Consider the following 24,548-nt stretch of genomic DNA (forward strand, 5'->3'; position numbering starts at 1 on the left):
TGCTGAGCAGGGCGCACTTCCTGTGATGAAGCGACCAAGGGAGCCATCTTTGTAGCGGTAGAGCCCACGCCAAGACAGGCGGTGGCTTTGGTTGTTTGTGGTATTGGCTATACGGGCCGGAAGGGGAGTGAGCTGTACGGCTGTGTTCCCTTTCATGTTGTGGTGGTCTAGCCGGTAAGTGTGTTTTATTTCTTGTTAAGGAGGCAGGAAGCATATGTAATCATCTACTTATTGAGACTACACATCTTTTCCCATACTTAGTACTGTATTCTTCGTGGGGATGGAATGGTCCCTTTAAAAAGTTTTTATTATGTTTACAATTGCGTGATCTGCTAACATACTTCCATGATCTGTTACTGTACTAGAGAGCATGTTTGTGAATGTACTTTCTAATGTTACCTGTGTACAGACTGAAGATGTAACTGTTATCACATGGGGAACATGTACTTCCTGCCTGACTGGGTACAAAGAGATGGGCTTGGATTGCTTCTCAATTGGCCTGATCACACTGATTGATAATCAGAGACTGTGCAGTTCATCAATAATCCTCTGTTGTCAGTCTATAAAACCTCATATGTGATATAGGCTTCACATTGGATCTAGTAAAACTGGGCACTCTGTTCTTTTAAGCACCCCCTGGAATATTTTGTAAATACTTTATGATCCTACCAAGGATAAGTACTGTCTTTAACCACTTGCCCTCCTGAGGATTTACCCCCCTTCCTGACCAGGCCATTTTTTGCATCACAGCGCTGCATTACTTTAACTGACAATTGCACAGTAGAGCTTTCTTTTGGTGGTATTTGATCGCCTGTGCGCTTTTTAATTTTTGCACTATAAAAAAATAAAAGGCTGAACATTTTGAGAAAAAACACTAATTTTGAGAAAAATACTGCTTGGACCTTGAAGAAGGGGACATACCTGGAAAGCTTGTCCTGAAAATTGTATGTTAGTGCAAACAAAACAAAAAAAAAGTATCACGGACAGTACTCAATTGTTTCTGAGAAAAAAAACTTTTGACTTTTTGCTATTAAACATGTCCGGTAAAAAATTTTAAAAAATCAAATTTTGTCAAATTTAGGCCAAAATGTATACTGCTACATGTCTTTGCTAAAAAAAAATAAAATCCTAAAATGTGTAAATTAATTGGTTTATGTGAAAGTTATAGTGTTTACAAATGATGTATGTATGTGTGTGTGTGTATATATATATACACACACGTGTGTGTGTGTGTGTATATATATATACACACACATGTGTGTGTGTGTATGTATATATATATATATATATATATATATATATATATATATATATATATATATATATATACACAGTTGCAAGAAAAAGTATGTGAACCCCTTGGGATTACGTGGAGTTTTGCATGAATTGGGCATAAAATGTGCTCTGAACGTCATCTAAGTCACAACAATAGAAGAACACAGTCTGCTTAACATAATACCACACAAACATTAGATGTTGCCATGGTTTAATTGCACATAACATGTAAACATTCACAGTGCAGGGAGGAAAAAGTATGTGAACCTTTGGACTTAATAACTGGTTGACCCTCCTTTGGCAGCAATAACCTCAACCAAACGTTTCCTGTAGTTGCAGATCAGACCTGCACAACGATCTGGAGTCATTTTGGACCACTCCTCTTCACAAAACTGTTTCAGTGTAGCAATATTCTTGGGATGTCTGGTGTGAATCGCTCTCTTAAGGTCATGCCACAGCATTTCAATCGGGTTGAGGTCAGGACTCTGACTGGGCCACTCCAGAAGGCGTATTCTGTGCTGTTGCAGCCATTGGTTTGTTGAATTACTTGTATGCTTTGGGTCATTGTCCTGTTGCATCACCCAAACTCTGCGGAGCTTCAGTTGGCGGACAGATGGTCGTACGTTTTCCTGCAAAATGTCTTGATAAACTCTGGAGTTCATTTTCCCATCAATGACAACAATCCGTCCAGGCCCTGAGGCAGCAAAGCAGCCCCAAACCATGATGCTCCCTCCGCCATGTTTCACAGTGGGGATGAGGTTTTGATGTTGGTGTGCTGTGCCTTTTTTTCTCGCACACAGAGTGTTGTGTGTTCTTCCCAAACAACTCAATCTTGGTTTCATCTGTCCACAGTATATTTTGCCAGTAGTGCTGTGGAACATCCGGGTGCTCTTTTGCAAACTTCCAACATGGTGCAATCTTCTTTTTGGACAGCAATGGCTTCCTCCGTGGTGTCCTCCCATGTACTCAATTCTTGTTTAATGTTTTCCTTATTGTAGATGTGTCAACAAACATGTTGGCATGTGCCAGAGATTTCTGTAGGTCTTTAGCTGACGCTCTGGGATTCTTCTTTACTTCATGCAGCATTCTGCGCTGTGCTCTTGCAGTCATTTTTACAGGACGACCACGCCTAGGGAGAGTAGCAACAGTGCTAAACTTTCTCCATTTGTAGACAGTCTGTCTTACCGTGGACACATGAACATCAAGGCTTTTGGAGATACTTTTGTAACCCTTTCCAGCTTCATGCAAGTCAACAATTCTTGATCGTAGGTCTTCTGAGAGCTCTTTTCTGCGAGGCATGGTTCACATCAGACAGTGCTTCTTGAAACCAGTAAACCCAAAACAGGTGTGTGTTTTTAAAGGGCAGGACAGCTGTCAGCAACACATCCAATATCATCACACTGATTGGAGTCAAGGTTAGCCCACTCCTGGCTCCAATTAGCTCTGGGAGAAGTCATTAAGCTAGGACCTCACATACATTTTCCTCCCTGCACTGTGAATGTTTACATGTTATGTGCAATTAAACCATGGCAACATCTAATGTTTGTGTAGTATTATGTTCAGCAGACTGTGTTCTTCTATTGTTGTGACTTAGATGACGTTCAGAGCACATTTTATGCCCAATTCATGCAAAACTCCACGTAATCCCAAGGGGTTCACATACTTTTTCTTGCAACTGTGTGTATATATATATATATATATATATATATATATATATATATATATATATATATATATATATATATATATACACACACACACACACACACTGGGATTATTTATTTTTAATTTTTACTAGTAATGGCGGCAATCAGCTTATTACAGGACTGCAGCGGGCATTCTGACCCAAGAGGAACTGACTAGGTGTCACTGACATCCCCAGTGACACCAATACAGTGATCAGTGCTAATAAAAAGCACTGGCACTGTACTAATGACACTGGGCAGGAAGGGGTTAACATGTGGGGCATGTGCTGTTTAATTGTGGGCTGTGTTAGCGGTTTCAACTGTAAGCATACAGCTTTGCATGGCTCTGCTATGCAAAGCAGTGTGCAGGAGCTGACAGGGAAGAGAACTGTATTGTTTACATACAGTTCCCTCCCTCCATTGGTAATGCTCCTCAATCACCAGGTGCCGGTGAGTAATCACTGGCCGAGACCCAGTGATTGACAGCTGAGGCTGCAAATAGTGGCACGGGTAGGGCGCGCAGGCCCTTACCCGGATATGCAAAATCACGTGTATATATTCGTGATTTTACGCACCCCTGCCACCCTGTAGCAGTATATCTGCTATAGGGCAGTGGGAAAGCGGTTAATAGGGTGACAACCCTCTGTCTTTTTCAGTGAAATCACTTCAGTGTTGTCACCATTGTGGCTTCTCTAGCTAAAGCCGAACTAAACCCTCCTCTCCTTTACAGCCATGTAAGCCTCTGTTTGACCTGCAGTTGCAATGGAGCTACCCAAGTGATCATCTATGAGATTGTAAGCTCGAAAGAGCAGGGCCCTCGAACCCCTCATGTATTGTTTTGTTATTGTATTGTCTCATGTACTGTCCCCCACTATAATGTACAGCGCTGAGCAAACCTTTTGGCGCTATATAAATACTGTATAATGATAATAATATGACACCAGCCATTTGATGGCCTGACAGTTTGGTTGAGAGCTGACATAATCACACTAACAACTGTAACAGTTATTCACTGCATGCCTTGAATGTTAGTTTCGCAAAACTAAGGGCCCATTCACACCAGTACTCATTGGAGGAAATTTGCAAGGAACGTGTTCAAAATGCACTGCTGTTGCAGTGCATTTGTCTGCACCGGTACAGTATTACTATGTAATCAGGTTGCTGTTCACTTTTTTTAAGTAGTGCATGCCGTACTTTTAGGCCACTTGTACACGGGCGTCATAATTTACTTATGTTTCCTCCCGTGTGCAAGGGGCCAAAAGCTGAATGTAAAGACCTGAGTAATGTTGGGTATAGGCCAGCAAGTGTCCTTTTACATAGAAGTTTCATTCCATTTGTTTCATCAGCTCAGTCATGTTCTTTAAAAGAAAAAAACGGATTCAGTTAACATCACTTTTTAGCATCCTCTACTAATGCAAGAACGGACAGTTTGTCCATTTTTTGTATGTTCCGTTTTTTAACGAAACAAAAATAGAGGTTGGATTCAGTTAAAAAAATGGATGTTGACGGATGCAGATGTAAACAGATGATTATCAGTTTACATATATTTTTCAAAAGATATGCGTTGATGTCTGTTTTTCATTCATCAACGGATGGATGAAAAATGGACAAAGAAAACACCTTTTTAAAAGGGGCCTTAAGGTGTGTAAATGTATAGATGAGTAAAATTCTTCTTTATTGCCAGTATTGTAATGTAATCATTTATACTTGCATAAACAAGTGAAAGGGTAAACACGTGAGTAAATTACTGCGCTTGAATGAAACAAATTCTGCTTTTGATTTACTGTTCTGTACTCCGTGCTGTATTACTGACTTTTACTCAGCTGTGTGTCACGTAGACAACAATACATCTCATTTAAGATTAGTAAAAATCGCATGTGAATTGCGCAGGAATGCACAGCATGTTCCTGTGCAATTCATAGTATGAACCGACTTTAAAGGCAGAGATACTCCTCTTTTCAAGAGTCCCTCTGGCACCGGCATCTTCGCCTGTGTGCCAGTTTTCAGGCTTCTTCATTGACCGGCACGGGGTGACATCACACCTGAGAATGTGTGCAGAATCTAGTTATCCTGGCACACAGGGTCAGGCAGGTCACTGTAAAATAAATGTGCAGCACTAATAAAAATGTGTGTTATAAACAATGATGTCCAGTGTGATTGTAAAAAAGAAAGGAAACATCATAAAAAAGAAACAGGGAATTCTGAATACTCCAATGAAGAAACAAAATGAACGGTAAATCAACAAAATGTAGTGACTTCTGTACTGCACCTCCACCATAATGCACTCGCTAGAAGTAAGTAGCAAGCAAGCCCAGAGCGGAATGACACCAAGAGGTATTCCTGCTTGTTCCTCCTGCCAGTGACCCGGATGAAGGTGGGATCTCTCCAGAAGCCAGTGATACACCAAATGAACAATCAAAAGTAGAGTAGCCAAGTCTCCATCTCCATTCCACGGTGAACCAAGGAAAGGGGTTCCTAGAGGGCAAGCTCTTAGACCGAGCCCAAAGACCATATCATATAGCGTCAGGGGTGTATTTATCACAAGGCAAACAAGGCATTTGCCTAGGGTGGCATTTTTCAGGGGGGTAGCACCATCCCCTGAAAGAAGGAAATGAAGAAGGGACATGCAGCATGGAGACCAGGTGGGATCTGAGAGAGGCTACGGGCTGCTTGATGGTGTATGCAGAGCCTGATTCTTGATCCTGGGGATGTCCGGAGCTGTGAAGGTGAGTGTCTTATCTGTTGTCGTGGGGTGGGGTTGTCAGTGTATGGGGGGCGGTGGTAGTGGAAGGCTCTCTCGGGTGGGAGTGGGGCTGGGGTGTTGTTGGTCAATGTCAGGCTCTCTTTGTAGGGGAGGGGGGTGTTGGTCGGTGTCAGGGTATCTCCGTGGGGAGGGGAGCCAATTTTTGTGTTGCCTAGGGCAGCATGAAACCTAAATACACCACTGTATAGCGTAGTATGTTTTATTAAAAAGATAGCAACCACGTGGAGCATAAAATCATCAATGGATAAAAAGCACTTACAAAGATGGCCGCTGGACCATCACGTAGACGCGAAGGCGTGACATCAGCACGTAGGCTCCTCCCTACACATGTGCAGCTCAACTTACATTCCAAGGGTTGCTGTGATTAGGCAAGTAGGTGTAGTTTATTGCAGAAGAGGACTTGCATGCCTTTTCTGCAATAAACAGCCTGCCAGCTCATGATGATTTACAGCTGAACTAAACAGATACATTTAATGGGTTTCCAAAACCGTTACATTCAAGGCCTGCCAGGAATGATAACTGTTACAATTGTTTCTGCTGTCACCTGAACTGTCAAGTCATCAAATGGCATGTTTCAAAACTGATCACATGTGCAGCACCATGGCAAGTGCACATCAAACACAGGCCAAGATGGCAGCTTTCTTGGCTGTTAAGGATAGGAGGGTCTAGTGTTGGCAGTGCTGATAGCCCGATTGGTGAATAGCCACACCTAGCTCCACCCACAGTCATATGTAGATTGACAGCACATTACTTTGTCTACAGGAGCTTTGGTAAGTAATGTAAGGCTACATTTAGACGTCCAGCAGCCCTTGCCTCTTCTCTGATAAGTGATCTGCGGTAGATTGGTTTAGAGAGGCATTTGACAGGCAGTGAGGAAGCGATATGTCACCTCCTCAGCACCTCTTTTAACAATGTAAATGCCTTACCACAACTGCATGGCCCCATTTACTTGAATGGGTAGCTTCAGCTGCAATATTGCTCAGCAAACAAAAGATTATTTTCACCTGGTGACCCGGCAAATAAGTCTGTTGTTATTTTTCAGCAACCTTTAACAACCCAAGCTGTCCAGACAAAGTAGGAGTTAGAGCCCTGGTACCCAAACTGCAGCCCAGGGGCTGCATACAGCATTTTTTGTTTGGCCCTCTGGCTCCCTGCAGACACTAATTTGTTTTTCCCTGATTTAATAGCAGTGATTTCTAGCAGTCTCATGCAATATGTCTCCAGTCTATGACTGTCTGCTGAAGAATGTCTCCAGTGACTCCTATAGCGTGCTCACAGTCTCTGACAGTCTCTTGCATTATGTCTTCAGTCTCTATCTCCTCTACCACATATGCAGTTTCTGACCATCTCTTGTATTGTGCCTACAGTCTCTAACCATCTCATGGGTTAATGCCCATAGCCTTTGACTATATCCTGTTGTGCGTCTGTTGTCTCTGACACCGATTATGCACTGAATTTTATGTGCAACCCTTTAGTGATGTCGTGGGTACACTTGAGCCCTCCATTTAAAATAAAAAGTTGACCACCACTGAGGAGGATTGAGACAAACCATTTACCACTGGCAGGGGTGCTTACAATGGTCAGCTTTTATTCATTTATGTAAAACCTTTATCCCAGAAGGAAAAATGTATCTGTAACTGCTTAAACCAGAATTAAAGCCATCGATTTAACACTCACATGTGATAATAAAGCGCCTTAAAATACATAGCCCAGGATTCATTTCACACACTTTTGCATGCCGTCAAGCTCTTCCCTACGCATTTTGGCAACACTGTCATTAGGGACGCTCCACCCGTGCTTTTAGCAAGCAGTTGATGTTTGTTAAAATTGCTTCCTTTTTTTTTTTTTTTTTTTTTTTTTTTTTGTCATTGCTGGCTGTAGATCCATCTCTCTCCCCCTTCCTCTTTAAATAATACCTGAACTATGGAAACTGCGCCCCATAAAGGCATGTTAATACCAGTATTGTTTGTGGGCTATCTGCATCCAGATCCTTTTCTTATTTCTGACTTACCATGCCTTGCTCTGCCCTGTTCCTATGTGTGGAGGTGGCTTTCTTTGTAGAGGAGCATGGCTTTGCTTCCTCATATCAGAGCTCCAGAAACAGAAAGAGAGGTAGAGGAAGCATACATTTTACAGAATTTAAAAAAAAAATGTTTAAAAAAAGTCCATATATTAGGTCAGGACTGGACAAATCCCAGGTAGCCATTGCTCCCTAAAATTACAGCTAATGCCTAGCTTTTGAAGTTTTCTCTAGATGCTGTCAATAAACCTGGCTCAAAGAAAAACCAAAAGCCTACTGGCTTTTGTATTGAACAGACAGACTGGCTCCTAAACCCCATATTAATATGTCCACCCCTCTATTTGGTACAAATATATTATTGACTGTACAGTGTTAGCATCTATAATCACATATACATTTTTTTGCAGAGAAATACACACGCGGCATGGACTTTCCTTGCCCACAGCAAGACGGGGGTGGCAGGAGCACCATGGCATGCAAGTGGAGCCTGGCAGAGGCTCAGCAGAGACTGAACAGTTTAGCACTTCATAATTCTGAGTCCATAGATCAAGAGTATGCCAAAACTCAAACTGAACTGTCAGAACTACAACGTAGTGAAGAAGAATGGAGGCGGAAGGAAGCAGCTCTGCCACTGGGTGAGAACTGGGGAATGTCTTCTTCGGATGCCTTTAGTCAAGATGTATTTAATAAGGTACTGTAATCTATTGCTAAGTATGCCAACCTAAGAAGGCAACTACTAAAGAAATGGGAGTACTTACAGCGGTTGTAAAGGCTCAAGGTTTTTTACCTTCATGCATTCTATGCATGAAGGTAAAAAACATTCTGTGCACAGTAACTCCCCCAGCCCCCTCAATACTTACATGAGCTGTATCGAGATCCAGCGTTATGCACGACAGCCTCGGCTGTCACAGGTTTCTGCCTCCTCATTGGCTGAGACAGCAAGCAGGAGCCATTGGCTCCTGCTGCTGTCAATCATAGCCAGTCAGCCAATGAGGAGAGAGGGGCGGGGCCAAGCCACGGCTCCATGTGTGAATGGACACACGGAGCATCGGTTGCTTCCTTGGGGGCACTCAAAAGACAGGAGGAGGCAGAAGAGCCTGTGGGGGACCAGAGAAGAGGAGGATCCAGGCCGCTTTGTGCAAAACCACTGCACACAGCAGGTAAGATTAGACATGTTTGTTATTTTGCAAAAAACAAAAATTTACATTTTAGAATCACTTTAATCAACAAAAATTAACACCCTATCAGTAAAGGTCAGATTCCACTTCAGGGCTTTATCACAATCAAACTATTTGCTAATTATCTAATTGGGATTCTAAAATGGGCATTGTTGCTTTCTGTCAAGTTGAAGAATGCCAGTAGTTGTAGAGCATCAGATCGTACGTACTATCCAGATAGCTAACTGAGGGGTTTATTGACTCACATCAAAAGGGTTTTTGTTTTTTATGTGTTTGTGCAAACTCAATCACTAAAATTTCACTCAAGTTTTAACATGTTAGTAAGGATGTAATTCAAATGTCAATTTAAACCTGCAGTTTTCATTAAAATAATACTTGGTGATCCTGCCATGCAAGGTGACAGTGCTCTGTCCTTCTAGTTGAGCACCTGTGCTGTCTCTTGCAAGCATCCAATTGAGACTGAAAGCATCCATGCTAAAACACGAACAGAGGCATGGCCTGATATTGTCACCATTAAGAAAACACATGTATGGGTAGCCATTTAGCCATTATTGGAGTTCATGCATGTAAACAGGAATCAAATGCCAAGAGGTTACAGGAGATCAGCAGTATTGAGATGCATATTATATATACACTGCTCCAAAAAAATTAAAGGAACACTTTGAAAACACATCAGATCTCAATAGGGAAAAATATAATACTGGGTATCTATACTGATATGGACTGTGTAATGTGTTAGGAATGTAAGGATGCCCCATCATTTGATGGAAATGAAAATTATCAACCTACAGAGGACTGAATTCAAAGACACCCCAAAAATCAAAGTGATAAAATGATGCAGCAGGCTAGTCCATTTTGCTGAAATTTCATTGCAGCAACTCAGAATGGTACTCAGTAGTTTGTATGGCCCCAACATGCTTGTATGCATGCCTGACAACACATGGTGTCCTAGGGTATTTCCTCCTAGATCTGGACCAGGGCATCATTGAACTGCTGGATAGTCTGAGGTGCAACCTGGCGGTGTCGGATGGACCGAAATATGATATCATAGAGCTTTTCTATTGGATTTAGGTCAGGCGAGCGTGGGGCCATTCAATGGTATCAATTCCTCCATCCTCCAGGAACTGCCTGTATACTTTTGCCACATGAGGCTGGGCACTGTCGTGCACCAGAAGGAACCCAGGACCCACTGTACCAGTGTAGGGTCTGACAATGGTTCCAAGGATTTCATTCCGATACCTAATGGCAGTCAGGGTGCCATTGTCTAGCATGTAGAGGTCTGTGCGTCCCCCCATGGATATGCCTCCCCAGACCATCACTGACCCACCACCAAAACGGTCATGCTGAAGAATGTTACAGGCAGCATAGCATTCTCCATGGCTTCTCCAGACCCTCATCTGTCACATGTGCTCAGGGTGAACCTGCTCTCATCTGTAAAAAGCACAGGGTGCTAGTGGCACACCTGCCAATTCTGGTGTTCAATGGCAAATGCCAGACAAGCTCTATGGTGCCAGGCAGTGAGCACAGGGCCCACTAGAGGACGTGGGGCCCTCAGGCCACCCTCATGAAGTCTGTTTCTGATTGTTTGGTCAGAGACATTCACACCAGTGCCCTGCTGGAGGTCATTTTGTAAGGCTCTGGCAGTGCTCATCCTGTTCCTCCTTGCACAAAGGAGCAGATACCGGTCCTGCTGATGGGTTAAGGACCTTCTACAGCTCTGTCCAGCTCTCCTAGTGTAACTGCCTGTTTCCTGGAATGTCCTCCCATTCTCTTGAGACTGTGCTGGGAGTCTCCGCAAACCTTCTGCAATGGCATGTATTGATGTGCCATCCTGGCGGAGTTGGACTGCCTGTGCAACCTCTGTAGAGTCCAGGTATCGCTTCATGCTACCAGTAGTGACTCTTACACTAGTGCAAACTAGCGAAAAACAGTCAGAAAAGATGAGTAGGGAAAAAAATGTCAGTGGCCTCCACCTGTAAAACCATTCTTGTTTTGGGAGTTGTCTCATTGTTGCCCATCTAGTGCACCTGTTGTTAATTTAATTAACACCAAAGCAGCTGAAACTGATTAAGACCCCCCTCTGCTACTTAACTGACCAGATAAATATCCCAGGAGTTTAATTGACTTCATGCTATACTCTGATTAAAAAGTGTTCCTGTAGTTCTTTTGAGCAGTGTACTTTTTATAAAAATGAACAAACACAATATGTATTAACTGCTGAAAGAGTGTTAGCATTTCTTTAAAAATAGCTAGGTCTAACAGGGACTCAAAAGACTGGACAGACTTTAAAGTGTGCAGCTGTATGCATGACTGTTTTTTTTTATCTTAGAAATCTTTTTGAATTGAAGTTATTTTTGTTTTCATGGTAAAAAAAATAGGTGATTATTGTATTAGTAAAAGAGAGGGAATGCAAGGGAGGACTGACAGTCTACATTAATTTATCCAAATTATTGGGTATCATTGTGTACAGGCATAACTTTTTCCATTTTACACTGCTTACTATTATTTCCTTTTAAAACACAGAGCTTTATTAATCAAGCTAAAACCAGCGAGGATGAAGACCAATCACTGTCATTTCTACAAAAATATGAAGATAAAATTCGACATTTTGGTATGTAGATTGCCTATTATTTATGTATATTTTTTACATGATTGGTGTGCTGTATTGTATTATTATTACAAGTATGAAGAAAAGTTTTATGTTAATGATAGATTTTCAAGCTAGGGGTTTTATTACTCTGTGTTTATCTAGTATCTGTCCTCACTCCTAGGTGATCCAGCATTATTAAACAAAATGTGTAAGCACAGGTTACCTTGGTGAAAACTACTTGTCAAAACAATAAGTAGATCCAGAGATATAGTTCCTATATTATAAGCAATTCTTGACTTTTCCTCTTAGTGGAGCTTGATTGCACCTCATTGTATCCCTTGGGGTTCAATATTGGTCAGTGGGGCCAGCTGTCATAATAAAACCAATAGAAAAAAAGAAAGAGGTGAGGGCCAATCTTAACTTTTTTTCAGCAAAAGCTGATATTTGCATACATCATCCGCTACTAAAATTGAAAGTTTGTTGTTGTGGATTAATAAAATGTGTATGGTCCTCCTGCACTTATATGGATAGGGTAATTAGTAAGCAGCCAGCACTCAAATGCCTCAGCCTCAGCACAAGATATAAGCAAAAATATATACAGATAGTGCAGCGCTATATACAACTCTAAGTATGTATAATTCATAAGGTGCAGGAAATGAGTACATGAATCGATTAAATACAGACTAGGTGAGTCTAGCAAAACATAAGCCCCTATATACTGGGCTATTAGCACAAAATGGATATACTAATACCATACTGTCCCTTCTCTATCCTCATCTGAGGGATCATAAACGAGTGCAGAGAGTGTGTGTGTCCCTGAAAGGAATATGATACTAATAATACTCAGTGAACCATGCCAAAACACACTTCAAACACAGTGACTCAGCATTCCACTGCTATTAGTGTAAAAAATGCCACAAAATGTCCACGTTGATGCCACAAAATCACACTTCATGCAAGTGATATCCTTGTGTCCGTGCTGATATCATGCCAATCCTCAGTAGCTGGAGTGCCCCCTCACCTTACTGCCCAGGCCCCACAGGGCCAATGGGCCTTATGAATCACTCTGGTGGTCCTCCCAGGACTGGGTGGTCTCCTTAGTAGTAGTGGTGGTGGTACTCTCTCCTCCTTTATTGGTACAGCCTCCAACCTCTACCTCCACTGATGTGTATATTGCTCTCCACATAAATCTCCAATAGTAAGACAGAGAATGGCCAACAAAGTGGAAATCCGATTTATTTAACAAAATAAAGTAAGTTAAAATGCCCACTCACTTTCCCGTAGTGACGATCAACCTTTATATCTTATATCCTGAAGAAGTTACGTGACAGACCGTGACGTAACGTGTAGGTACGCTAGTAGGAGGAGCTTCCGGTGCGCGGTGACATCAGATCCGGCGCGGGCGCCATCTTGTTGCACCCGTTCATCTTCATCCATGCAGTACACCCATAATGTGGTGTGAAAGCTTGATTGTCACTACGGAAAAGTGAGTGGGCATTTTAACTTACTGTGTTTTGTTAAATAAATCGGATTTACACTATGTTGGCCATTCTCTGTCTTACTATTGGGGATTTATGTGGAGAGCAATATACACATCAGTGGCAGTAGAGGTTGGAGGCTGTACCAATAAAGGAGGAGAGAGTACCACCACCACTACTAAGGAGACCACCCAGTCCTGGGAGGACCACCAAAGTGATTCATAAGGCCCATTGGCCCTGTGGGGCCTGGGCAGTAAGGTGAGGGGGCACTCCAGCTACTGAGGATTGGCATGATATCAGCACGGACACAAGGATATCACTTGCATGAAGTGTGATTTTGTGGCATCAACGTGGACTTTTGTGGCATTTTTTACACTAATAGCAGTGGAATGCTGCGTCACTGTGTTTGAAGTGTGTTTTGGCATGGTTCACTGAGTATTATTAGTATCATATCCCTTTCAGGGACACACACACTCTCTGCACTTGTTTATGATCCCTCAGATGAGGATCGAGAAGGGACTGTATGGTATTAGTATATCCATTTTTTGCTAATAGCCCAGTATATAGGGGCTTATGTTTTGCTAGATTCACCTAGTCTGTATTTAATCGATTCATGTACTCATTTCCTGCACCTTATGAATTATACATACTTACTTAGAGTTGTATATAGCGCTGCACTATCTGTATATATTTTTGTTGTTGTGGATTATTGCACTTTGAGTAATATATCTTTTAAGTTGTCTATATATTTGAAAATCTAATTGTACAGTCATTAGGATATACTAAGATGCGTAGTCCGTTGCCTACTAATAATCTATAGATTTAGTGAATTATTTAGATAGACCCTCTCACTACACAGTTCTTGGTAAAGCTAAAAGAGATCGTAAAGTCAGATTGTAACATGAGATCAACTTTATTGCTTCATTGGAGCTTGCTTCAACGTCCCTATCCCCAGCAACACATGTGTACTTAGCTTTGCTTTGCTTGTCTGCTGCTTCATTTCATTGATTTAGTTTAAGTGACTTTGTTTTTTTATTGGTTACTTTAAAAGCTTTATGAAGTTTCCCTCTTTATAATGTTGTTGCTTTGCCCTGCATGCTCCAAGCCAGCTCGGACAACTGTGTGGAGGTTTGAATAAAATGGAGCCTTTGTAATTTCTATAATTGTCCCTGGTTCAATTCGTTCTGCTGGTAAATTCAAACCAACAGTATGTCTACATTTGTTTGTATAACTTCTCCTTAGGAATGCTCAGCAGATGGAATGACAGTCAGTGGTTCTTGTCTGAATACCCAGACCTGGTGTGTGATGAAACTGCCAGATACCTTCTTTTGTGGTGTTACCATTTAGAAAGTGAACAGGTAAGTGCCAGTCTGTGTTAGAACTGTTTTTTTACTGATTTTATTTAGTAGGAGGGTAGCCTGACCTCTGTTTATTCCTAAATATATTATATCCCCCCTTTCCTTACACTTATAGATTTCATAGTCCTACAGCTGTCAAGTGGAAAGTGTTGGGCCCCTAGATGTTAATAGGAGGCATCAGAAAGATTGAAGGCAGGAGAAAATAACTAATGAACCATTCACTTTCATTTTTGAAAATAGAAATGATCTTGCTTGCTTTGAGGCAGCTTTTCCCCCAGTTTTTAAAAATCAGCCCCTGGTGAAGCTGGAGAAAAACAGGGCCTAGAGAAGCATGGTGCATTACTATGGAACAGCATCCCAGATGTCCTGTATTTGCATTCTTTAACCACTTGCCTGCAGAGGATTTACCCCCTTCCTGACGAGGCCATTTTTGCGTTACTGCGTTGCATTATTTTAGCCGACTATTGCGCGGTCATGCAACACTGCACCCAAATGAACTTTACGGCCTTTTTTTCCGGCAACTAAAGCTTTCTTTCGGTGGTAATTGATTACCTGTGCGTTTTTTGTTTTTTTTTTTGTTTTTGTGCTATAAAAAAAAAGACTGACAATTTTGAAAAAAAAAACGACATTTTTGACATTTTGATATTAAAATGTCAAGTAAAAAATCAAATTTCGTCATAAATTTAGGCCAAAATGTATTCTGCTACATGTCTTTGCTAAAAAATAATCCCAATACATGTAAATTAATTGGTTTACGTGAAAGTTATAGCGTTTACAAATAACAGTATATATACTGGGATATTTTTTAAATGTTTTATTTTTACTAGTAATGGCAGCAATTTGCAACTTATAGCAGGACTGCGGCGAGCATTCTGACACTGGGGGGAACTGACTTGGTGTCCCTGACATCCCCAGTGACACCAATACAGTGATCAATGCTAATAAAAAGCCCTGATACTGTACTAAGGGCACTACGCAGGAAGGCGTTAACATAAGGAGCAATCAAAGGGTTAACTGTGTATTGTGTGTCGTTTGTAACTGTGTGGCTGTGTTTTTGCTTCACTGTAAGCACACTGCTTTGCATGGCAGGAGCTTACAGGGGCGAGAACTTTTGGAGATGCACAGCAATCACCGGGTGCCGGTCGGAGAGTGATCACCGGGTGCCGGCGAGTGATCACCGGCCGGGACCCAATAATTGACAGCTGAGGCAACGAATGGCTCGCGTGCGCACCGTGCCGCCCTGTTGCAGTTCTGCTATAGGACAGACGGGAAGCGGTTAAAGGCTAATTTCACCATTGTGGAAATACATTTATATTTTTGCTATTAAATAAATGGTATCTTATTAGTTTTTTCTTCTCATTAGACTGCAGAGCATGGCACCTGGGATCAGTGGATCGCAGGTGCAATGTCGGCTCCTGCATGTACTTCATACAGCTCTCTACCTGTACCTCTGTATGGACAGACAGTTGCTGACCTGCAGGAAGTGTCAATGAATTACGAGGGTACTGATCAGCATGCTTGTAGCCCATTGAGAACTACAAGTCTTTCTGCCATGGACACAAATATGACAGTGACTGCAGGAGAGAGGAATCCCTGCCTGCCGTCACGTGGGGGAATTGGGGTGAGGGGGACAAGGGATTAGCAACATGTTACATTTTACACCCTAAATACGGGTGTAACATATTGCTAAAGGTAAACTTGGCTTTTAAATCATTTTTGAAAAAACAGAGCTCCCATTTAACCATTTCATCTCTCACACCTTATACTCCTTATGGACCAAAACATGATTCATCATTACTTAAGATAACAAATATTTATAGGTTTTTTTTTTGTTTTTTCAGCACAAACAAGGCTTCCTGTTATTAATATTGTCTTACAAAAATTATTTAATTTTCTATGCAATATATTGGGGAAAATGATGGCAATACAGAAAAAAATTAGCTTTTTTTCTAGTTGGACTAGTGTTGGTGTTAAATTTCTAAAGTAGTGAATATGAATTATACTGATGGTGAACATGCATGTGGAAGATTTCCCTAAAGTGAATTTTGGTGAATGTCAGATTCACGTCTACATAAATATGTGTAATAGTGTTATTATAGATTAAAAATGTAACACAGATCGAGGTTCAAAGCTGCAGTGACCAATCACAGCGATCACATTACCAGTAGTAAAAAGCTGTCATTTATGATGAAATGGTTTAATTCTGTGAACTCTGTGATTGGCACAGCAATCACATGTTACAGGGTCCTATACCATGTAACAGCTGTGGCTAATCACAGCTATCACTGTAGTACTCAGTGGCTGCAGCCACACCAGTCCCAGTGTCACCAGATTAGTGTATGCCAGCAACAGAAAACACATTTTATTTAATTTCTTCATTAGCTTCCTCACGGTGCCTCTTACTAAATGCCTTGGACTATCTGCTTTCCAAATTTGGGGGGTATTTGTACTGTCATGGCATTTTAGGGCTTCAAGACTAGCTTGTAGACTCTCTAACTTTGCCACAGACTAAATAATATACACTGATTTGGGTTATTTTTTTACATAGGAAATGTAGCAAGATATATTTTGGCCTACCTTTTTATGAAAAAAAAATTATTTGCAAATTTTTTAAACACTTTTAAGATTATGAAAAACTTTTTTTTTCTCAAACATTTTGGCCTTTTTTTTAGTTTATATAGCAGAAATGAAAAAAAAGTTGTAATTAAATACCACCAAAAGAAAGTTCTGTTTCAAAAACTATAACAATTTCTTTTGGGTACAGTGTTGCATGACTGAGTAATTGTCATTCAAGGTGTGACAGTGATGAAATCTGAGAAATGGCCCCACCAGGAAGTGGGTGAAAGTGTCCGGTCTTGAAGTGGTTAAAGTGGAACTAAACTGCATCTGAGCACCACAAACGCTATTTATTTCATTTTTCATATTCAAAGAAAATTCATCCATCATCTATGTCTCCATGCTTTATTTTGCTGGGAAACCACTTTGAAAAACACCCCCTGGCCATGGCCATCTTGAGTAAAGACAGATGATTCATGTAGCATTTACTTTATGGAATCCCTCCCCCAAGGCAAGCAGGAGGGTGTGCTTAGCTGAGAAACCCCCTTCCCCCTCCTGAAGACTCCTTGGATGTATGACATCATTTGCCTAGATATAAAAACCAGGAAGTAACTGAAGAAATAAAATAAAGTTTAAACACGTAAATATAATATATACTATATTGCCAAAAGTATTAGGACATCCCTCCAAATCATTGGATTCAGGAGTTCCATTCGCCTCCATGGCCACAGGTGTATAAAATCAAGCAGCTAGGTATGCAGACTGCCTCTACAAACATTTGTGAAAGAATAGGCCGCTCTCAGGAGCTCAGTGAATACAAGCGTGGTACCATGATAAGTTGCCATCTGTACAATAAGTCCATCCGTGAAATTTCCTTGCTACTAAATATTCCACAGTCAGCTGTTAGTGGTATTATAACAAAATGGAAGCAACTGGAAACAACAGCAACTCAGCCACCAAGGGGTAGTCCATAAAATAACAGAGCGGGGTCAGCGCATGCTGAAGCGCACAGTGCGCAGAAGTTGCCTACTGTCTGCAATAGCTAAAGACCTCCAAACTTCATGTGGCCTTCAGATTAGCAGAACAGTGCGTAGAGAAGTTCATGGAATGGGTTTCCATGGCCAAGCAGCTGCATCCAAGCCTTACATCACCAAGTGCAATGCCCAGCGTTGGATGCAGTAGTGTAAAGCACGCCACCGCTGGACTCTAGAGCGGTGGAGATGTGCTCTCTGGAGTGACAAATCATGCTTCTCTGTCGGTTGCCAGGAGAACGGTACTTGCCTAACTGCTTTGCTCCAAGTGTAATGTTTGGTGGAAGGGGGATTTTGGTGTGGGGTTGTTTTTCAGGGGTTGGACTTTGCCCCTTTGTTCCAGTGAAGGGAACTCTTAAGGTGTCAGCATACCAAGACATTTTAGACAATTTCATGCTCCCAACTTTGTAGGAACAGTTTGGGGATGGCCCCTTCCTGTTCCAACATGACTGTGCACCAGTGCACAAAGCAAGGTCCATAAAGACATGGATGAGTGAGTTTGGGGTGGAGGAACTTGACTGGCCTGCACAAAGTCCTTACCTCAACTCATTGGAACATTTTTGGGATGAATTAGAGCAGAGACTGTGAGCCAGGCCTTCTTGTCCGACATCAGTGCCTGACCTCACAAATACTCTTTTGCAAGAATGGTCAAACATTCCCATAGACACACTCCTAAACCTTGTGGACAGCCTTCCCAGAAGAGTTGAAGCTGTTATAGCTGCAAAGAGTGAGCCAACTCAATATTGAACCCTACGGACTAAGACTAGGATGCCATTAAAGTTCATGTGCGTGTAAAGGCAGGTGTCCCAATACTTTTGGCACTATGGTGTACCTTCCAATCTATTTACTACTGCTAACAACATAAGGATTTTAAATAGTCCGTGTTGACTGAGAGAATGAAGTTCCACTTTTTAGGAACAGAACAGTTATAACTGAAAAAATTTACTGGAAACTGCAAAATAATAGCTAAAGGGAGAAGTAGGTAATTAGGGCTGGTTCGAGTAAACTAAGGATTAATGAGGGGTTATTTAAGAACACTGTTTTTATTTCTAGTTGTAAGGTTGCTTTAGAAGCAGGTGTACATGGTTGTGCGCCTGGGATTACATAAAGCACAATTGTCTATTTCATATTAATGGGCAGTTGTATACAGCAGCTGTGGGTCCCAGAGGAGTAATTTTCATTTTAGCTAGAGTGGCAAGAGATTAGAACATGTAGTGGGTTTTTATAGCTGTGTCCCTGAATATCTGATAAATAGGATGCAAAAAATGGCCTATGGTGAAATGCTTATCATATCCAGTATTTGATATATGTTGCATGGTGTAATATTTATGTTACACACATTCTGATGTAACAAAGATCAAGGAAAATTGGATTGAGAACTCTTAGTACAGAAGACACTATTTTGTAGATGGAAGTGTAGAGCTACCAATAGCTATAGTAGAGCTGCATTATTGCACTCTAGTGAAATGTCATCGGAAGCAGGTGACAATTCACATATGCCCATACCCCAGTGTATGTAAGCCCTGAATCTTTTTAGAAAAATGTTGCAGCAGCTGTAGAAGGTTGTCTCTCTGCCATCTACATGTCAGGCCTAGTGTAGGAGCTACCACAGAGGATCTTCACTGAGATTCTTACATGGTTTCTTATCTTTCATTATTCTTTTGTATTTTTAGAAGAATGCCCTCATGGAGCAAGTTGCTCATCAAGCAGTTGTCATGCAGTTTATCATTGAAATGGCAAGAAGTAGTAATGTGGATCCAAGGGGATGTTTCCGCCTGTTTTTCCAGAAAGCTAAAGTAGGTACTAAGATACTGTGATAATCATTCTGACGGTTAGAACATCTTCTTTATAAAACGTGTTAGGTTAGCAGATGGTCAGAGGTCTCAAATATTCATAATGCAGAAATGTATGAGCCTGAGTCAATGGGCATTTGTTCACTTAAACCTGCTTAAAGCAGCTCAAATGCACCTGTCAGTGAATTCTGAATGATATCTTAAGCATCTCAAACGAATGCCATTAACACAAGCCCAAAGAATAACTGGCCAAGTCTTCTGTTGCTGACTAATTTCCTTTGTCGCCGCTTGGGCTAGGATCACACTGATGCAGTGCATATCCTATCTGTTTTTTTATGCAAGTGCAGCGTGAATTCACAGTGCGATTTCTGTCTTACGGGTGCAATTCTAATGTGAATTTTAAGAAATCACAGCTGTGCCCAATCCCCTGAAATCGCATTGACAACCAGTGAATAGCTGGTTGTTACGGAGCAAGGGGCATTGCGTTCTCAATAACCGATAACTCCCTGCTGACAGCTAAATGTAAACAAAAGGGAATTCCGGCACTAAAAAAATAAATAAAACAAGGGGCAAGGGAGTGAGCAAGTGCCCCCAAGCCCGTCAAACCATATCAGGCCACATGCCCTCAACATGGGTGGGGGGGTGCTTTGTCTTCATGTTAATGAGCACCAGGGCCTCTTCCCCACATGACTTGGCGGCTGTAGGGATGCCGGGGGTGACATATCAGAATCTGAAAGCTACCATGCCAATGAGTATGGGATACATAGTACCTCTATTAATTCACCAAAAAGGTGGCAAAAGGAAGTAAAAACTGTTTTTAGCAAGGCCTTTATGAAAACAAAATAGTCTCTTGGTGTAGATCAAGCGTCTATAACAATAAACGCTGCCATCCGCCCCCCCCCCCCCAAAAAAAGAGAGGTCTGCACCCTAAGGGTCTGGTATGGATTGGGGGGGGAGCACAGTGGGTTTTGTTTTTCAATTTTGGTGTGGGGCCAAAGGGTCTGTCAGTTCTTCTTCTTTTTTTTTTTTTAATGCCTGTATTCTTTTGTTTACATTCAGCTGACAGCTGATGAGTTCTCAGTTGTTAAGGATGTGGCGGCCGTTGGCTTAAAAACTTGCTATTCACAGGAGAGGAGGGGAGGAGCAGGAGGAGGAAAATATGTAAAGTCTACAGAAAAAAAATGCTGGATTCACATTTATGTGAACACAGGATTGTGATTCCCATTAAGGTCTGTGGAGGTTAAATTTGTACCGCACTAAACTCACAAAGGACCTTTTTTTTTAACCGGATCAAACAAATGCACTGCATAGATGTGAACGACCTTCATTGAAAACAATGTTTTTTTAGATGACATGCGAATCTATGCCTTTTTAGATCAAATCAAATCCACATGGAATTCACATCAGTGTGAACGGGAACCCACTAAGAAAATCCTAAAGCTGCAGTTGATCACTTTACTGTATGAAACATAAGATGAAAATGCCCCTTTCAATGGCTTCCTCCCAACAATTAAGTTTTTTTTTTTTTTTCTCATCGCTGAGTACCTCTGAGCCCTTAGTTGTCTTTCTCTGCATACTTTCAAGTTTTACAACATCATTGTGAACTGGTATCCAAAACTGAACTGAATTGTTGTTTTACTTGTCATTCAAAGACAGAGGAAGAAGGGTACATTGAAGCTTTTAAAAGTGAGCTTGAAGCATTTAAATCAAAAGTTCGAATGCACACCGAGCCCCAGAGGTCTGTGAATCTACATAATCTTTCTCCTGGATTTGAACAAGTTGGTATACCATGCTTTAATACACAGGTATGTTTTACCATGCATATATGTAAACTGAACAACATTGCATCCTCTATGAGTAGAAGTAAAAAAAAAAAAAAAAAAAAAAAAACAGCCTCTACTGGAGTATCTGTGTGCACGAAGCCTTCTATCAACAAATATAAGGGAGAGCTATACCTACCTGGCATTACTGTTCATTATGACAGTGCCCAGTCCTTTCAATGTGGAAAAATTCCATAAAGACTTACCATTGCTCATACCTGCAGGGATTATTTACTTTTGTTTAGTGTAGGTTTGCTCGAACATTTGAATAATATAGAAGCCTTTAAATGTTTAATCTGTCTTTGCAACTGTTCCTGTGATACTCCAAGTCCCATGCTTACACCAAGCTGTTTTGTTTTATTAATTTTGCATGTCTGCATATCTGTCTCACGTTATTCATATGGATCGTACATGAGTAGCAAGTGGGCGTTTTGACTGCCCTTTAATTTGTCAATTATTCATAAAGGGAAGGCCACACAAATATAACACAAGACTTAGGGCTCGTTCACACTTGGCTGTTTTACCAACGCTTGCCAAACGCCCTATAGCGTTTGGCAAGCGTTGGTCCGGCGTTTGCGGAGCGTTTTTTAACGCTTGGCAAACTCCGCAAACGCCGCATGCACGGTTTAGCGGCGGTTGCTAGGCGTTTGCCGAGCGTTAATAACGCCCCGCAAATGCTTATAATGCAGTTTGAGTAGTGTTACCGCTCCACAAACGCCCCACAACCGCACGTTTGCGGAGCGGCACCATAGACGAGAATAGGAGGCTTCAAAGCCTCCTGACTCGACCAGAGGTGTCCGTTTTGCTGCAACGCGACGCAAACGCTCCCATTAGAACAGCACCATGTGCTGTAATGTGCAGAATTGGCAGAGGAGTTTGGGTGTGGGGGCACTCTAATACAGTGGGTGTGTTATTGGCCAGATCACCAGGTGAAAACAGAATGAAGAAAGCCTATGGATATATTATATATTTGGTTTTGGGTTTAATATCACTTTAAATAAAAGAGAAAGGTCAGTATGTTCTTATGAGAAGTAAAAATCTCTCTAACCTAGAGTTCACTTGAAAGACACATTTTGGTATCTCTTTCAAGTTTTATACAGGCCCCCTTCTGTCAAATACAGGATATATTACACATCTTGCACTGGTCAACTTTGCAAAACATTTCAGTGTACACAAACTGCATGTGCATTAGCCCCCATTCACACCGATGTGACTTATGTGATTTGAAAGTTCAATTCGCAGTGACAAGTCGCAACTTATTGTTCACAATGGAACCGTTCTAATCAGTGCAACTCTGAGAGAGTTGCATCGATTTTGAAAGTAGTTCCTGCACTACTTCTGGCGATTTTGGGTGCAACTTGCATAGACATCTGTGCATGAAGTCGCACAGATGTCTTACAAGTCACACCTGAAGTCACACTGTCATGTGTCTTTGAAATCATGCGACTTCACTTGAAGATTTCAAAGTCGTATTCAGTGTAAGCCCGGGCTTACAGCCTATGATCATTATAGATATGAATGTGAACTGTCTTGCATGTTGCCACATCTATGCTAAATACTTGAAGAGGGCTAGTTAAATCTTTCTCAGTGCAATGGTGAGTAGAATATGCTTTTGTTTATCTTATTTTTATCTTTGATTACAGAATGTTCCATATTGTCAGATGAATTCAGATCTGCACCATTTTGTCCATACAAAACCAACAGTGGAAGACGATGCAAAGATGATGGATATACAATAAATTACCATTAAGCACTTGAGCCAATTTCGCTACAGGAACTAGTGTGGCTGTGTTCCTACTAGTGACATTTACTACTACACAATGCTGCACTTTATTTATTTTTCCTTCAGCGGGTGAATGCCCAATGCGTTTGTGGTGTCTTACAGTGTGAACATTTTGCTGCTATTTTTCCATGTCAAACAGGAAAATGGAATTGAACTCAATGCTTCTGCCAACAGTAGTTTTGCCTTCAACCTACGCCTTGATTTTTATGAGGAATAGTATTACAAACTTGAATAAAGAACAACAGTACTATTGACCTTATGAATATAGGACTGACTACTTGGAACCTTTGTATTACACTATCCACATGATTCTTCTATACGCCTATGTCTATATTCTAACAAGTGGATTAAAGAACATTTTTTTATTAACTACTTAGTGACATCTTTCATTATTTTGAGGAAATTCACAAATGACCAAAAGAGTTGGACAACCAAAAAGTGATATTTTAGATTATATGGAGTTTAGTGAGAATTCCAGCAGCATTTGTTTTTGGATCTGTTGCCCACCCTGAGTACTACCTATGACTATCAAAACAGTGATGTTCCCGCTTCAGTTGAGGCTTGATAGTGGCATTCTTTTTGGCGGGTATTATTAGGCAGGAAGCCAGCTTATTAAAATATGTCTTCCTATACAAAAGGACCTTTTTATTTGTTGTTCATGGAGGGACATTGAAAGTTTAAAAAAAAAACTGCTACCTACAGGAGTTTGGGATACTTGCAAACCGAAAAATTGTAAGCGATCCTCTTATAACCCCCTCTGGAGCACCCAGCTGCATCAGGATTTTTTGTCCTTGGAGGTTGGACACCTTTTCTTCCACTGTTCTGAAAAAAACGTCTATTTTTCACAAGCCTTCCTTGCCTTTTGTCATCTTTCATCTGTGACATCAAGATTTCTCACTGACATAGCTGGTCTCTATATAGCAGCTAGCAGATTTTACAGTAAATAAAAAAAATCTTATTTCAAATCTTGCTAGTTTTAAAAAGCTTTTTATAAATTTGTGTATACACTGAAAAAATGGTAACTTGGTTGGCTTCAGACACTGCCCAATGGGGAATCATTGTATCATTAATAAGTGAGCACCATCTATGAAAGCAATAATAAAATATGCTCAGGCTTGGAGACCACCGTTTTTTTTTTAACATAGTCGATGATAAAAAGAGTCTCATGGGCACTATGATGCATGAGAAGCTCACTTCAATTTTGGAAGATGTGCATG

At 41.1% G+C, this 24,548-nt stretch overlaps 1 protein-coding gene across 1 annotated transcript; it reads left to right on the forward strand.

The window, feature by feature from the left end:
* The first annotated feature begins 38 nt into the window (after positions 1 to 38).
* CDC37L1 (cell division cycle 37 like 1, HSP90 cochaperone) lies at positions 39 to 23,700 on the forward strand. The gene is made up of 7 exons (XM_089656699.1): positions 39 to 174; positions 8,152 to 8,435; positions 11,446 to 11,533; positions 14,233 to 14,348; positions 19,609 to 19,731; positions 21,381 to 21,533; positions 23,192 to 23,700. Exons 2-7 carry the CDS (start codon positions 8,169 to 8,171, stop codon positions 23,285 to 23,287), a joined length of 843 nt encoding a protein of 280 aa, XP_089512825.1. The 5' UTR covers positions 39 to 174; positions 8,152 to 8,168; the 3' UTR covers positions 23,288 to 23,700.
* Positions 23,701 to 24,548: the final 848 nt, after the last annotated feature.

The sequence above is a fragment of the Staurois parvus genome, unplaced genomic scaffold (assembly GCF_062004578.1).
Source record: "Staurois parvus isolate SC_StPar_1 unplaced genomic scaffold, SC_StPar_1.0 ptg000929l, whole genome shotgun sequence".
Classification (NCBI taxonomy): Eukaryota; Metazoa; Chordata; class Amphibia; order Anura; family Ranidae; genus Staurois; species Staurois parvus.

Coding starts and splice junctions, on each gene's coding strand:
- CDC37L1 (XM_089656699.1), top strand. CDS start 8,169: ATGGACTTTCCTTGCCCACAGCAAGACGGGGGTGGCAGGAGCACCATG. Junction 19,732..21,380: donor TGTTTTTCCAGAAAGCTAAA/GTAGGTACTAAG, acceptor TGTCATTCAAAG/ACAGAGGAAGAAGGGTACAT. Junction 21,534..23,191: donor TACCATGCTTTAATACACAG/GTATGTTTTACC, acceptor CTTTGATTACAG/AATGTTCCATATTGTCAGAT.